At 40.4% G+C, this 15,639-nt stretch overlaps 1 protein-coding gene across 2 annotated transcripts; it reads left to right on the top strand.

The window, feature by feature from the left end:
• Positions 1–11: 11 nt before the first annotated feature.
• Positions 12–12,747, top strand: LOC117489598 (rho-related GTP-binding protein RhoC). 2 transcript variants are annotated; one of them, XM_034139046.1, is made up of 5 exons: positions 12–155; positions 8,894–9,054; positions 11,001–11,121; positions 11,449–11,579; positions 12,470–12,747. In XM_034139046.1, exons 2-5 carry the CDS (start codon positions 8,899–8,901, stop codon positions 12,641–12,643), a joined length of 582 nt encoding a protein of 193 aa, XP_033994937.1. In that variant the 5' UTR covers positions 12–155; positions 8,894–8,898; the 3' UTR covers positions 12,644–12,747. The 2 variants fall into 2 exon arrangements, with proteins under 2 accessions (XP_033994937.1, XP_033994938.1); XM_034139047.1 differs by having other exon boundaries at positions 37–155; positions 8,897–9,054.
• The last annotated feature ends 2,892 nt before the right edge of the window (positions 12,748–15,639 follow it).

Genomic DNA, 15,639 nt, shown 5'->3' with positions numbered 1-15,639 from the left:
GGCTTGGTTCTCGCTGGGGTGGGTGGGAGGTTCTCTGCTCGTCTTTAAAATGTGCGAATACTGCAGCAAGCATACAGTGTGTGTATGTGTGTGCCACGACCCAGAGAAAAGCACGGATTAACATTTATAAAAACTTCTCTTCCGGCTGCTAACAGGTAATTATGAAACGGAATCTGTAGCGTATTTTGCCTAAATGTTGTTGTTTGACTCAAGTCGACAGTTTAATTATCTCTCACTTACTTTGGTGAGAGAACAAGGTGGTGGCTTGCCCTGACACATCGTCTTTTTCTCTGCTCAGGTAGTAGTTAAATCCCACATAAATTAAAATGATATCCAGTGTGAGTTTGAGGGCAGGGTATTTCTGGACAACTGTTGATAGCTTCGTTATTATTTGTTTTAAAGTCAAAGCCGAGATGCTGTTGGTACTTGCTGCGACCTCAATACGACACTCCGCATGCAAATCTCCTAATGAGCCATTTCTAATCCCGGGAACACTTAATTTCTTCATCCTTAACACTCACAACTCTTAGAGGGCGTTGTTTTAACTGCCTACAATGATTTGCACACACAACCGAATATGTGGAGAGTTCAATCTGGTGAGTTATTTAGGCTGAAACAACCAAGTTGGCTTACTTACAGTATCTTAACCTCTTAACCCCCACTGAGCCGCTAGTCAGTCATAATAAACTCATGCTGTGCTGCCAAGCATTGTCCAAATCCTAACTTCTTTATTTGAAATCTGAGTTGACATGGCACAGTCACAGATATGTCGGGCTTCTTTTACGTGAAATGTGGATACAATGATGCTCAACAAAATATGTCCATTGGTGCAGCCATTACAAATTTGGAGTCATGGGTTTGGGCATTTCACTAGGTATACATGTCATATAGGCTCTAATGTAGTGCTGGAACAAGATGATACAACATAGACAAGTGTGCAAAAGGATGATTCTTCAACCTTGAATATGTTTGGGAGGAAAGTAAGTGAAAGAAAATGGTTGTCAAATGTACCATTCATGAAAGATTTGACAAGTAACCAACATGTGGCCTCAATGCTTAAATATTGTGAATACACTTGCAGATATGTTGACTGAAAAACGTAGTTTTTAAGAAATCAATTCAATTAGGAATGCCAGTGTTTCGGTAATGGAATAATTGTTTAAATAATTTCATCAGGCGAAAACTGCTATTAGTCTCTGGTTCCACTTTCTTAGATGTGAACCTTTGCTGCTTATTTGATATTTAACTTTAGTAAATATATAATATGTCTGGGTTATGGACTCAAAGTCAGACTAAAACAAGATATTTGAATATTTTGAAATGGGCCATGGGAAATTGTGATTGTCAACATTTTAAAGACTTTGATTTAACTAAAATAAATATAGTTGCAGCCCTACAAATTTAAGAAATTGGTGAAAAATATAAATCTTAATTTTACAGTAAAAGTTGATGTCTTCAAATGTAAATGTGTCATTGTGCTGGATGGTCATTTAAATATAAACAAATCTTGACATTATAGATCAAATGTTTGTTGAATTAAAATGGAAAGTAACTGCCTGATGTATTCATAATACAAAGGATCTCATGCTTGTCCCTGGAGGAACAACCAGAACTGGCATGTCTGCTAATGTCTTCAGCTATTGAACACAAAGTGAGTCATGAGGTGTCGTTTCTCTCACAGCTGTGTGTCCTCTGCCTCTTGTTTTTGACTTTGGATAACACGCTCCAGGCTGACTCAACTCTCCTGTCTTGCCCTACTTCCTCAATAGGCTTTACGGGCAGGAGTACCTTCTTTCAGTTTATTTATAAATTGCTGCTGGGCCCATGCTGTAAACGTAACCAGGTTGCTAGTCATTCATTTTAAAATGTCCATTCATAAACATTGAACATTGCTACAATTTTTTTTTATTGTCGAATATATCATTGACATAGACATGGATAAAAAGCCTTGGTAAGTGTCCTCAGGAGGCCTTAAGGCAGAATTCCTACATGGTTTTATTTCATGGGCTGTTTGACTTGTGGGACATTCTGTAATTTCCATGGGTGTACCAGTAAAGGCATTACTCAGTGGAGCTGGTGTGTTTGTAACAAAACGCCCAAAGAATGTAAGAGGCTGACCTGATCCTCTGTATAAACTCCTGCTGTTGTGTAACAGACTCCCATTTCAATTTGATGCACTTAAGTACAAGTCTTACCCAGGAATCTCTGCATCTTATCCATAAAAGCCTGATCTGAAATAGCCTGAAGCTTTCTTGTGAGAGATGTTTTTTGAGTAACCACCCAACGTCTGATCCTGCATGTGATCTGATGTCAGCTTCAGTCAGATAAGATGTGTAACACCCTGGGTAAAGGTGGTGCAGGCAGACTGAGTCACAGGCTGTCTGCTCTGTGTCAGCCACAACCTTTGCCAGCTTATGAACTTTGGCCCATATCTCAGGTAGAAAGACTCACAGAGATCTGACGACCCTTCATATCCAAATGTTTCCCTCTGTTTTAAAATGCCAAAACAGTCCGTTAGCTTGTATTTATTGAAAAAACAACTAACTTCCTAGAAATGAGAAGTAGTTTAGTCGCCAAACGTGGGGGGCTTTGCTGTAAAAATCACATCCCTAAAGTACTTTAAAAGTCACTTTCATAGTGAAGTTAAGTTTAGCGTTTGATCTTGTCCAATATATATTTAGGTTGGACTTGTGATCTCTGGGCAAATGTTTATCTGTCATACTGACCCACAGTCGATATCCAGCCTTGGCTTTATTCCTCTGTTTGTTATGAAGCCTATAATCTACTACTTGAGCTAAACTAAGCTCAATGACAACTCTTTTGTAATGGCAAAAATCTAGGATATAACTCTTCAATGTTCTTAGCTGATCTTACTGAGTCCAGTGTAGTGTATAAGAAAGAGATGCAGGCCTGGGAATCATGTCGGAGGACCAACATAATCACACTTTGACTCATTTTTTGTAATGTTTGCAGGACCACAGAATGAAAAAAGTCATCATGCAGGAAGAACTTGTTGTTTATTGGTTGGATGTGTGTCTACATTCAGTATGTTGTTGAATTAAAACTCGTATAAGGATTGAAAGGCAGCTCTACCTACAGTCACGCTCTGCTCCGTGCTAACTCTGCTCAGCTCGTTGCATAACTCCTGTTGGCTGCTTTAAGCCTCAGCAAACCTCCTTAGAGAAAGTGTTCATTAACCCAGTAAAAATAGTTGTATGAAGACATTTGCTTTCCTATGTTTAAGGCTGCTAAAGTTGTGTTTTGGATCAAGTTTTATGAGTCTTAAAGTTTTAACTTTACACTTTGTCTGCTATATTGCTTAGTGACTTACTCACACATACTGCAACGGCATCCATCAGTTATTGTTATAATATTTGTTTATGTTCACTTACTTATTGATCTTACTATTTCCAATATTAACTTTTCTTTGGATAACTGTTAAGTGAATCAAACATCCAAATATAGGGAAACATTTATCTTGAGTTTACTTTATTTGTCAAACCAACCATTTAAAATCCTTAAAGCATTACAGTTTTACAATGTTTTAGAAAACAAAACAACAAATTGCTCTAGATAAGGAAGCTAATGCCTGGCAAGCTTTACTGATGAACAAAAATGATCAAAATGGTTGGCAATTGATATTCAGTTTTCTGACTAATTGATTAACTTTCAAATTGTGTCAGAACTTGTTGACGTAACAACCCCCGACCTCTCCTAATATCACAATGTGTTATTTTACCATCTTTGTTTTGGTAGTATGGATTTAACAAGCAAAATAATGTATGTTAAGTAGTTAACTTAAGAGGTGCTGGTGGGCAGATTTTGTTAACTTTGGACAAAGCCAGCCTATAGTCTCTCTTTCGATGCTAAGCTAACATGCTGCTGTGGGTAGCTTCATATTTATCGTACAGACTCGAGACTGGTATCGATCTTCTCATGTAACTCAAGAAAGCAAATAATCCTATTTCCAAAAACTATTCCTCTAAATGATGTCATTGAGGTGTGCCACCTGTTTAGCCAGCCCTGTTTGAGCAATCACAATCTCAATTTAGTCCGGAGAAGAGTAAATAAATGAGATAGAAGAAATTAAAAGTTGTACCTCTTCATTCTTGTATTTTAATGGTACAATAGGGAAAAGGAAAATCAGTTCTTGGTAGAACTGCTTGCGTCATATAGGGATTTATTCTGACCTGTGTTAAAACAACATATTCGTCAGTGTTATTGTGTTATCGTTGCATACAGTATCTCTTCTGATGTTTTAACATGCAAACACAGTGTTCCTGCTGTCTCGCTGTAAATAGTTGGTCATCATTCAACCTCTGCATGATTGAAGACTTTATAAATATGAGAGCATTTTTGCTCCTCTGGATAAATCTGAGTTGTGTTGTGTAAAGTCACTCTTGACAGGTAAATGAAAGTGTCTGCACCCTGATCTGAGTAATGGTTATGTAGAGCTAAAAGAATCATGTTGAACCTTTTCTGCTCCGTCACCGCTTTCGTTCGGGCGGTGAATCGCTAGTTACACCGTAGCTTTTAGTCAGAAGTGTGGAGGTCAAAGGTCAGTCAGCTGATGCTAGCTGCAGATCAGAGGGGCCCATTCACATGTTGTGATTGCATCAGGATGGTGAAGAAGATGAATACTGGCTCTAACGTGTTGAACAGACTTTAACTGGATGACGGCGCCATGTAATCGGTTACTATTAGCAACCACCTTAACTTCCTCCTCAGCCTTTGCTGTCATTTGTATCCATTAGCACCTAAATAAAGGGCATCAGTCAGAAATTAGACAACGTTTTTTAATGTATCGGATAGGGATGCTCCGATCGCCAATGTTGGGGCCGATCGCCGGAATCAGTATCGGCCAATACGATCACCGATCCGATCGAGTGGGCGGGGCCTGTGGGGATCTTCCATTTAAAGTGATGTTTAAAACTCAGTTAATGGGGCTCATTCACTGGCGCTTCCACAAACAACAACCAACATAATTATTACATTCAAATGAAGTACATTATTCAAGTTTACATTCACTTTGGATAATAACACTGGAGAAATTAGCGGAAGTGCTCTCTTTTCCTCTCTCCCCCTCTCTCTCTTTCTCTCCTGACAGCCCGTCAGTATCCGTCTCATCATGCAGCTCAGTGTTGTTGGGATATTTTTTTTTTGTATTCCTCTGGAGCAGAGAGAGGAGCTGTGGATTATTGTTATTGATTAATGCATCAGTGTTTCTTAGGGTCAAAAACACTAAACTCACAACTTAAAATGAAAGTGTTTAGTTTATTTAATAAAAGAGCACATGTTCAATGTGAAAAGTGACAGTAGATAGATTAGTTGCAATTTGGTGCTATAAATATGTATTATTAAAAAAACAAAAAAAACACCTTGAATTTGAGGGGGGGGGCGCGGGGCTCCGTTGGCGGGGCGCCAATACAATGGTAGGGGAAACACTGGGACATGTCCATGTACTGTGTGTGTGTTAGTATAAAGCATGCCTGTGTACTTCATGCCTCTGGCAGCCCTCTCGGTGTCCCGCTCTGAAGGGGCCTGTCCAAACAGAAATGCAGCCAAAAGCTCCTCCCGGCTGACCAGAACAGGAAGTGGATTGTTTTGTTTCACAGGGTGAGCTTCTGAGGCCTCAGCGCTGCTATCTCCCACTTGTCTTGTTTTGAACTCATCATCTAGCGCAGACAATCTCTGGGAATAAAAGGGCTACAGTAGGGTTTTTTTCTGTTCACATTTATCGTCTATAAAGTGTAAGAAGATAGTGGAAAATGCCTATCGCTGTTTTCTTCAAAGTTCAAGTGGTCATCCTCAAATGTGTTGTTTTGTCCGTCTAAACTTAAATATAAGTGTGATATGATATAAAACAGTGAAAAGCAGAACACTTCATATTGAAGGGGACTTTTGCATAAAAATGTACTAACTAACAATGAATCCATAGTCAAAATAGTTTGTAACAATATTAACATTGATAAGTTGACTTATCATTGCAGCTCCACTGTGCAGTTTCTCTGGAATCAGTAAAGTAATCTCATTGTCGAAGCATTTGCAACTGCAGCTAAAGTGATCACTTTTGGTCATCATTTTACATTTTATTCAGTGGCTTTTCTTCCAATGCTTTGTATTTCAATACATATTAAACATGTAGGACATATTTGATAGAACAGCCAAATTAAAATAAGTTGTTGGCATAGCTACACCAGAGTGAGTGGGCCTTTGTGCAAAAGAAAGGCAATAACAAACCACAACCAGAGTTCACATAAGAAGGAATACAACCAAGATTTGAATACAGCTGTCAAACAAGCCCACACATCCAACATCTTAGCATGGGTTATGCCAAGTCTAAATATCCATGGAAACATGGCCGGGTAACAATTTCCTCCCTTGTATCCTTTATTTTTCTTTACTCAAGCCATTTGTTCTTAAAATGTATCTACTGTACTCTTACATCATTTATGAATATACATATTTATAAGCCTTTATTTCAGATCTGTTATATCTTATTCTGTTATTTTGGCACTAAAATCCATACACAATAACTTGTTTTATATCTCCCAGAGTCTGATAGTCAATTTAATTACAAAAAGTTTAAAAGAGCTGCATCTATAAGGAAAATAGATAAAGTGATCAGATGATCTTTTGATTGGTTTTATTGAAAAATAAATAAAGCAACATGTCCCAGTGTTACAAACGTGCATTTGGTGGTCTTGTCAAAACTGTTGGTTGGACACAACACAACATCATAACACTTGATGCTCTGGGAAATGGGCCTTTTTTTTTCTCATTGTACAGCTGTTTTGGCCTAGCTTAGCACACATTCTTCGAGCTAAGCTAACTGTCTGCTGGCGATAGCTTTAAAATGTTTTTCAACAGACATAAGTAGTTTCAATCTTATCATTCAAATCTCTGCAAGAAAGCAAATATGCACATTTCCCCAGAAATATCAAACAATTAGTTATATAGAATACATGCAATATATGCTGTCTTTTCATTTACTTTTACAAGATAAACTCTGGCTGATGATTGGTTAGGACTATGTAAATGTTGGCAGGTAGTAGTTTTAAATGTCAGAAGATTGAAATACACATTTTATCCCCCAGCCCTGTTTTTTTTTAGCAAGCAACTTAGATGAATTTGCCAATCCCCTGATCTGTAATGAAACCAAGCATTAGTTTGATAAATAACTTCAGTCTGTTTTTGTGATGATCTTAATGATTCGTCTCTAATAGTTTTGGTGTTGCTATGCATCGAAGCAGATATTAAAAGTGGGCGTTGGGGCCGAAAAGTTTTGCCAGGAGCACTGAAGGATTAATTTCCCCTGATAAGTGGGTGCCCTCGTGAAGAAGATTGCTGTCAAGACCGTCTGGCAGAAAGTGGATGAGGTGAGGATCCAAATGACTCCATCCATGCACAGCTGCTCCGAGGCAGCAGGGCTCCGGCTCATCCATCAGCTGCACAGCCAACTCACCCCCCCACAGCCTGCACCCCCCAAACCATTCCTCTCATCTGGGGTTGTCACAGAAAGGTTTTCTGGTTCTGCTGCTTTTATGGATTGTAGTTTGTGCACAGGAAACTGGAAACTGGCAAAAGCATGCATCCACCTATGTTTTGAAATAGTTTTGTTTTTCGTGGTAAATACTTGCATGGAAATGTTTTCTTTTGTAGTTCATACACCCACAACTCTGTAAGCCTCGTGTAAGCATTTCCAGTTTAGCACTGGAACACCCTATGTGCAGCAGGTTGAGCTCTTGTTTTGAGAGGATTAGGATATTGTCTACTATCAGAGTATTCCTGAAGAAGCAGCTGGAGAGATCAGAAGCAGGGCCGTGTTTGGTCTGCTCTAGGACACTAATAATGGCGCGTTTCCACTACACGGCCTCGCTCGGCCCCGCTCGGTATGGCTAGGCCTCGTTAGGACTGGCTCACTTTATGGCGCATTTCCATTACAGTTTATGAACTGGGGTAGTATCTATAGTAACGCAGTGTAGGCGGAGCCGTGACGTCTTCTTCAATGAGAACCCCAGAAAAACAACACAGCCGTTAGCTATTAGCACTCAGAGCTCACAGCTCCTCATATATGTTCAGAAACTAGACAAAAGTTAAACAAGTACACACCACAGACTGCCTGTGTCATGGCGAATACAGTCGCTGCTTTATTTATGTCTGTATAGGCCGTTGTTGTGAGTGTGGACGGTCGGAGCATATACTGCGTTAGCTTAGCCAATCTCCATTTAGAAAACACGCATTTTAAAAGGTTTTTCGCCTGCCGTCTGTCTGCAGACTTGTCAAAGCATTAATTCATGGTTTTTACTAACCGGTATCAGTATGTTGTTACTTCGGCATCATTTTGAAACGTGTATACAATTAAATCACGGTCAAATATGTCCATCTTGTTGTAGTTGTAGCCCCCTTGCCAGCGATGCTCTCTCTAGTTTAGCATACTCAGCCCGACTCAGCCTCGTTGTCTCTGGCCCTAGACCCACGATTTTATGAGGCCAGAAAAACTGCGAATTAGGTACTAGGCCAAGTGGAAATGCAACCAAAGACGGGCCGCTGACGTCACAGCCCTCTTAAACCGTGCTCCGCGCTGTAGTGGAAACGCGCCACAAGTAGTCCTCCAGAGTCCTCCCTCAGAGGTGAGGCAGGACTGTCAGAGCGGTCACCCTGGAGACAGGAAAAGTTTTGTACAACATTATGTTCCTGTTATGTTTTATAAATTCTTTAAATATCTGCAGTGCGACAGTTGGGCTTGTTCCTAAAGCATAACAAGTGGAATCTCCCAAGAGGGCAATTAAAGTAGTTTTTGTCTTTGTAGGACTCTTGATAATTGACACGGAACACTTTTTTGAATGTCTGTTTGTGACACATTCTTGTGAAAACCCCTCTTGTTTCCCAGCAGAGATGGCAGCCATCCGGAAAAAGCTGGTGATTGTCGGTGATGGAGCTTGCGGGAAAACCTGTCTTCTTATCGTTTTCAGTAAAGACCAGTTTCCTGAAGTCTACGTCCCGACAGTGTTTGAGAACTACATCGCTGACATCGAGGTTGACGGAAAACAGGTTTGTAACCTAATTTACTATTAGCATTACAAAAGGAATATTGTAAACAAGGTCATAAATATGAAGGTGCTGGCTACATACATGAAAATTGAACTAAAAGACCAAGGATGCTTGTCTCAGGAAAGTAAAGCAGTAACCTCACCATGTTTATGATCCATGTATCAAATCAAATCAAGTTTTATTTATATAGCACATTTATAAACGATTTTTGGTCGAGCTAAAGTGCTGTACAATTAATAAAAAACCCTACAGTATGTAGAATATGATGAGGGAAATCCCCCCATTGTTTGGCTAAAGTTAGATTTCTAATTTATTTTTTGTATTTTAAAATGTTCAATATCTCTTTTAAAATATAAAAGTAAAATATTTTCACAAATTCAGTCCAATGAACACCTCTTTAACGTAGAAATATCCAAAGCTGGGCAGAAAGCTCAGATTGGACAACCACTGCATGGGGGAGGGGTTTAGCAAATGGTAAGTTACATTTTGTGTGTTTGAAATCAGGTTCATTGATTCACAATTGTATATATTATAGAGTAGTGGGCTATAGTGAGCCGCATGTTTTGAATTTGGGACAAAAATGTGAAACTTGGATTTTCATCATCCAAGTTTAGCACACTGATATGAACATGAAGTGTTTGATGTCTAAAATCGTAGTCAAAGGGTTTTGTCAGCGGGGTTGGATTCTGATCCACAGATGGCTTGAAGTTGTTATGAGCTTTTGTCCTCTTGATCCGACCACCGCTGCAGGATCACCACTGGGCAAAACAGGAAATGACTGTACTTCTCAGCTTCCTGTTCAGACGGGGAACAGGGATGACTGCTGGCAATCCCCCCTCCCCTCTCACCAGGACCCTTCTGCCCGATAAACGTCTCTCATTTCCTGTCCTGTTCGCACTTAGATGGGGGGAAGGGTTAACTGTTGTGTTCTGGACCGGAAATATAAAGTTAGGGATCCATGGTGGACGTCGTTCTAGAGGGGGTCATCTCAAACTTTAAAGAGGATGGTCGTCCCATGAGAGATTCCCCAGCTGGATTCAGTTTGTGTTCGCAGACCCTTCATTTGCATCCTCCCCTCAAGGACAAAAACATGTTCATCCTCTCGCCTTCAGTGGATTGAGCAGACTCTAAAAATAGCTGCTTTTTTTTCCCTTTCCTTTCTTCCTCGGCAGCTTTAAAAAAAAAAAAAATCCAGTGGGAGCATAACTCTGGTTATGTCTCAACAGTGTGCTGCCACCTCCCACCCGCTGCCTCTGCAAACCTCTATTTTGGGACCGTAGACTGATGCTTGCGCTCTCTGTGCACTCACCACAATCTATTGTCCTTCAGCCATTTCCAGTATTTAAAACTTTGGACAAGTTTTCCCACTGTGAGCCAGTGTGAGAACAGAGTGAAGAGCGGCTGTTAATGCCCTTACAGGGACAGAAGGTATCTGGTTGGGTGCTTGCTAATCTCCCACTTTCCTTAATTGAATAAATCAGTGGTGTGATGGGATGAGGACAGTCCCTGAACAGCACTGAGAACATAACGGCCTTATAAAGCTGATTAGGTCAGAGCTGCAGTGGTGAGGGGAAGCAGATATCTAAAGAAGGAACGCAGCTGGAGTAACTCATACAAATCAGACGTTATGATCAGAATGCAAGCTGCATGTCCAGAGTTAAAACAGTCCTCACATAATTTACCTGCTGGTATTTCAAGTATTGACTGCTGGAAAAGAAACACACACGACACACCACATGCCTCAAGGTTCATACCTCATACTTAAAATATTCACTGCTCTTCAAATATGAGAAAAGAAACATGATCACCAATGATATCGTGGCTGGATACATTTTTGTGTGTGGAGAGTCACTGTAAAACCAAGATGAATCTACTTTTTATGTGTAAAATATTTGTATTTTTGTAAGTCTACTGCTTTTTAAAGTGTTTTACTCCTTTTCTCCCAGGTGGAGTTGGCGCTGTGGGATACTGCAGGCCAAGAGGACTACGACAGGTTGAGGCCTCTCTCCTACCCTGACACAGACGTCATCCTCATGTGCTTCTCCATCGACAGCCCCGACAGTTTAGGTAAGGAACTGCGGATATACAGTGGTCTTTTGGACAACAAAAGAACAGAAAACGTAAATAAAATACATGATATACTCCTCTTGTTATCTTGTTTATCTTCATCACTAAATCAAGGCAGTTCATATCAGCTTAGCTGTTTGTTAAACGCTTAATAGACTTGATGGGAAGTAGGATTAGTGCAGCTAAAAACATCGGTGCCTCAGGCAGTCTGCAGAGCAATCCATCATGAGAAGCTCCGTGACTCTGCACCGCCTGTCCCTTTTTATAGCCCCAACCCCCCCCCCTCCCTTGTGTTTCTGCTCACTTCTTGTCTCTCTCCCGGGACAGAAAATATCCCTGAGAAGTGGTCGCCTGAGGTTAAGCACTTCTGTCCCAATGTTCCCATCATCCTTGTGGGGAACAAGAAGGACCTGAGGAACGATGAGCACACACGGAGAGAGCTGGCCAAGATGAAGCAGGTACAGAGAGCATTGAAGGTCAATTAACTGTTGATCAGGTACAAGTGGGATCCTCTTCAAAACTCGGTCACCAAACGCCTGACGATTTGTGCAGTGTGGAGACATTTCAATAGGTTCAATTTGTAAAGTTCTATCAAAAACATTTATCTTAAAATTCACGACAAATATAGCTACACCAGGGCGTTCAGAGTGATGACAGCACTGCATTAATAAAGCTCAAGGGGCTGCTTTGTTTGCATGTTTTCTCAGGTACTGATGAATGTGTAATCACAAATATGATTATTCTATACTAGTGGTGTCAATCGATTTGAAATCCAACAAAAACATTCTGTGATGTGCGTTACTGTAATCAGAATACATTTATCTGTAAGGCAGTAATGTAACGCGTTACTCTTGAAACTACATTACAGTTACTAAGCACGAAATGATTTTGTTACTTGCGTAACTTTTCAACTATCTGCATAGCGGGGGGACGGATAAATCAAACGTCCCCGGCTGCCATCAGACAGGAAAACATTTGCAAGCTGCCTGGACCAGGGTTATGCCACGAAGGAAACTGAGCCAAAGAAAACATGAATGAAAGAGCAGAGGTCTTGTACAGTATTGTGCTTGGTTTAAAGATGTGTGCTGATCTGGGCATAAATGAGGTTGAACTTTATATATTTCTTTGTCATTTGACTTATGGTGCATCTCAGGTGATGTTACAGAGTAGTCCATAAGTAATGTCAGTAGTTGTGTAACTAATTACTTTCAGCAATGAGTAATTTAGTAAAGTAAGGCATGACTTTTTTTGAGTAACTACCCCAAATCTGTTGATTAATCAGGATTAATTTGAAGACTATTGATACATTTTTTAATAGTCTCTAACTATCCCTGCTCTACCCACACAGGAGCCAGTGAAGGCAGAAGAAGGCAAGGACATGATCACCAGGATCGGTGCTTTTGGCTACTTGGAGTGCTCCGCCAAGACCAAGGACGGCGTGCGGGAAGTTTTTGAGATGGCCACTAGAGCAGCGCTGCAGGTCCGAAAGCGCACAAAGAGACGCGGCTGCCCGCTGCTGTGAGCAGACCGGACACCAGGAGATCAGCTGACCAATAGGAAATAAAGAATCCCATTTATAAAAATTAAAAAATAAATAAAAAAAAGGACTTACCTTTTACTAAATGGCATCTTAGTACTGTATCTCGCATTACAACTGAATACAGGAAATGAACTTTGTCTATATTACAACAGTGATTAGAATTGAATATTTAAAGTTTGATTTGCTTGTTTTTTATTTCAAAATCTATCTTTACTCTTACTACTTAAATTGTTCCTACTTGTTTTTTGTTTTAACAAGGCAGTGACATATTGTAATGCAATATTGTTTTCTTCACAAGCTTTAGCAGTGTCCCTCTTACCCCTAGATTCCACCGGGTCCGTCTGCGGCGCGTTACGGGCGCGTTACGGCTACGCCGCGGTGCTCACGGCGATCGCGGCCACTCTAGTCAATGGGTGCTATTCCACCACACGCGGCGCGTTACGGCTCAGAAGCGTCCCAGAAGCGTCTCGGCGCAGGGCTCCTCTAAAATTAGGATGAATCCTATTTTTGGCGCGGCGCAGCCGTAAGGTCGGGCAGGGCAGGGAAGTTGAACGTTCAGAGCAGTATATATATATATAATATATATATATAATCTATATATCTCTATCTATATTATATATATATCTCTATATATATCTCTCTATCTCTCTCTCTCTCTCTCTCTCTATATCTCTCTCTCTCTCTCTCTCTCTCTCTCTCTCTCTCTCTCTCTATCTCTCTATCTCTCTCTCTCTCTCTCTCTCTCTCTCTCTCTCTCTCTATCTCTCTATCTCTCTCTCTCTCTCTCTCTCTCTCTCTCTCTCTCTCTCTCTCTCTCTCTCTCTCTCTCTCTCTCTCTCTCTATCTATCTATATATCTCTAGTATATATATGCCCCCCACACAACCTAATTTTGCAGACCCTATCCCTCCGTAGTCTTTCAAGTAGGAGAATGCCAGCGTTCTCCTCCGGTTTACAGGCACTGTGCAAATTATATATAGAATAATTATGATGATAATGCATTTTTTTTTACCACTAAAATACAGCAACACATCTTTGATTCATGTCGTTTATAACTGGAATATTACAGTTATTATTAACTTTGTCTGTACAAAGTAGCCTGTCCAGGAAATATGCCCAAATCAACAAAAACTGCGACCCGGTGGAATCGAGGGGTTTCTGCATAAAGTCTTCATGTCTCCAGTCTGTCATGCTTTTGAACATAAGAGCTAGTGCCTTCTTTTTTTTTTTAAAGTTTGTACACCACCATCTATTTCTCATGCTTTTAGCTAGCTAACATTTCAGATGAGGGTCTCTCCATTGTGCTGTAGCCAGTGTTGTATTTGGGAAACCTGAGCAAAGCCACAAGTAAGGCTTTCAGTGCTGTCGCCTCATCGAGCACAACAAAGGGTTGCTTGTGTCATTTTTTGTTGCAATTCCCTCAACATTTTGCCATTCTCAATTAGGGTAAAGAGAATAACTACAAATAATAATGACATATAAGATTTGATAAGTAGTTTGTAACTATTGCTGATCTGTGCAGTTAGATGGAGGGGATGAGAACAGGCCAATATGACCCAGCTATGCACAATGACTGTTAGGACAAACAGAAAGAAGACACAGCTGAAACAGAGAGAAAGGCCTAAGGCTGGTGTAACAAGGGATTGTGTGTTTTAAAGCAGGCAACTGAGTTACACTCTGCTACAGTTCCATTGAGCCTGCCCTTGGACTCTTGTGTGCTGGTCGGGTCAGCTGAGTGTTGGAAATAATGTTTAAAAAGCTGTTAGCCTTTGCGTGTGGATGTTTCCAGTCCAGTGACATTCTTTAAATGTTTGAGTAGAGCGTAGTCAGGTCCGTGAGGAGTTTGTTTTTGCCTGGTGCCTTCTCTGTTGTGGTGTGCCTTTGGTGGTTCTCTCCCAGACCGCATAGACCAGGGCGCCATGCCAACAGGGTCAAGAGTGAGTCACGTTTCACTCATCTTAGTTCTTTGAATGGCTCAATTCAGCAAAATGTGTCATAGGTTTCCTAAGCTTTCAGTCCTTATATTAATTTAATTAATCCATATATGCAGACTAATCTTTATTATATTGCCTGATATGATAGGTAACACAAATGTCCTTGTGCATCACGAATGAATTACAGGAAAATTACATAACTTTCATCCTCTTTAAGGAAAATCATTCATCTGTAGCTATAAAGTTTATCTCTGATGTTTAAGAGTTGTGTATTACTGCCAAAAGAAAAGTTAGTGCAACTGGGTTTATTCGTCTGTATATATATATCCTGATTTATGTTTTATATTTTATGCCTCAAGTCAAGAGACATAAAATATTGTGAAATGTACTTAAAGCAGCTTTTGAAGACACGTCATAGACCGTCCACGTGGTCCTCTCAGAATACTCCATTGAGATGTTTTTCCTGGAAATACAGCGGGTTGATATACAACACCTGGAAAGCCCAGTGACTGTCCTCAGGCTCAGACTCCTTATGGCATTCCTTCTGTAGCTCATTCCTGTACTCTTCATGTCCCTCGGTTACTTGTTGCTGCCCGCTTCAAGGAGGGAGGACGTTGAAATGTGTGATGTCTCTGATCATGCATGTGATCTTTCAAGAAAACCAGTAAAGGCAACAGACCTAACCACCTGCCACTTTATTCTAACCAAGCACATTTGACTAAGTGGAGAAGCTACAACATACAAACGTTACCTTACATCTTTCTAGCTCTATGCTTTACTTTTTACATTATTGTGGTGAACAAGCATACCAACAAGGCGAAACTGATTCTGAAATCTCTTAAAGGCTTTTTATCAATTAAAACATGGGTTTTAAGATATGTGTTTCATAGTTGTGGTATGATGTTCACGGGTCTCAACAAGCTTAATGAAGTCAAGGAATTCCTGGGGATTAGGTCGGAGTAGATAGTCGAATAGCTTTCACAGCTGGAAGCACAGCATTCTGATGAAAGCCTCTCAGAGCTGCAGAGGCTCTAGTGTTAGACAT

Source organism: Trematomus bernacchii, unplaced genomic scaffold (genome assembly GCF_902827165.1).
Source record: "Trematomus bernacchii unplaced genomic scaffold, fTreBer1.1, whole genome shotgun sequence".
NCBI classification, from domain to species: Eukaryota; Metazoa; Chordata; class Actinopteri; order Perciformes; family Nototheniidae; genus Trematomus; species Trematomus bernacchii.
Note: the sequence above shows the minus strand (reverse complement) of the source record. Positions and strands in the feature narration are given on the sequence as shown.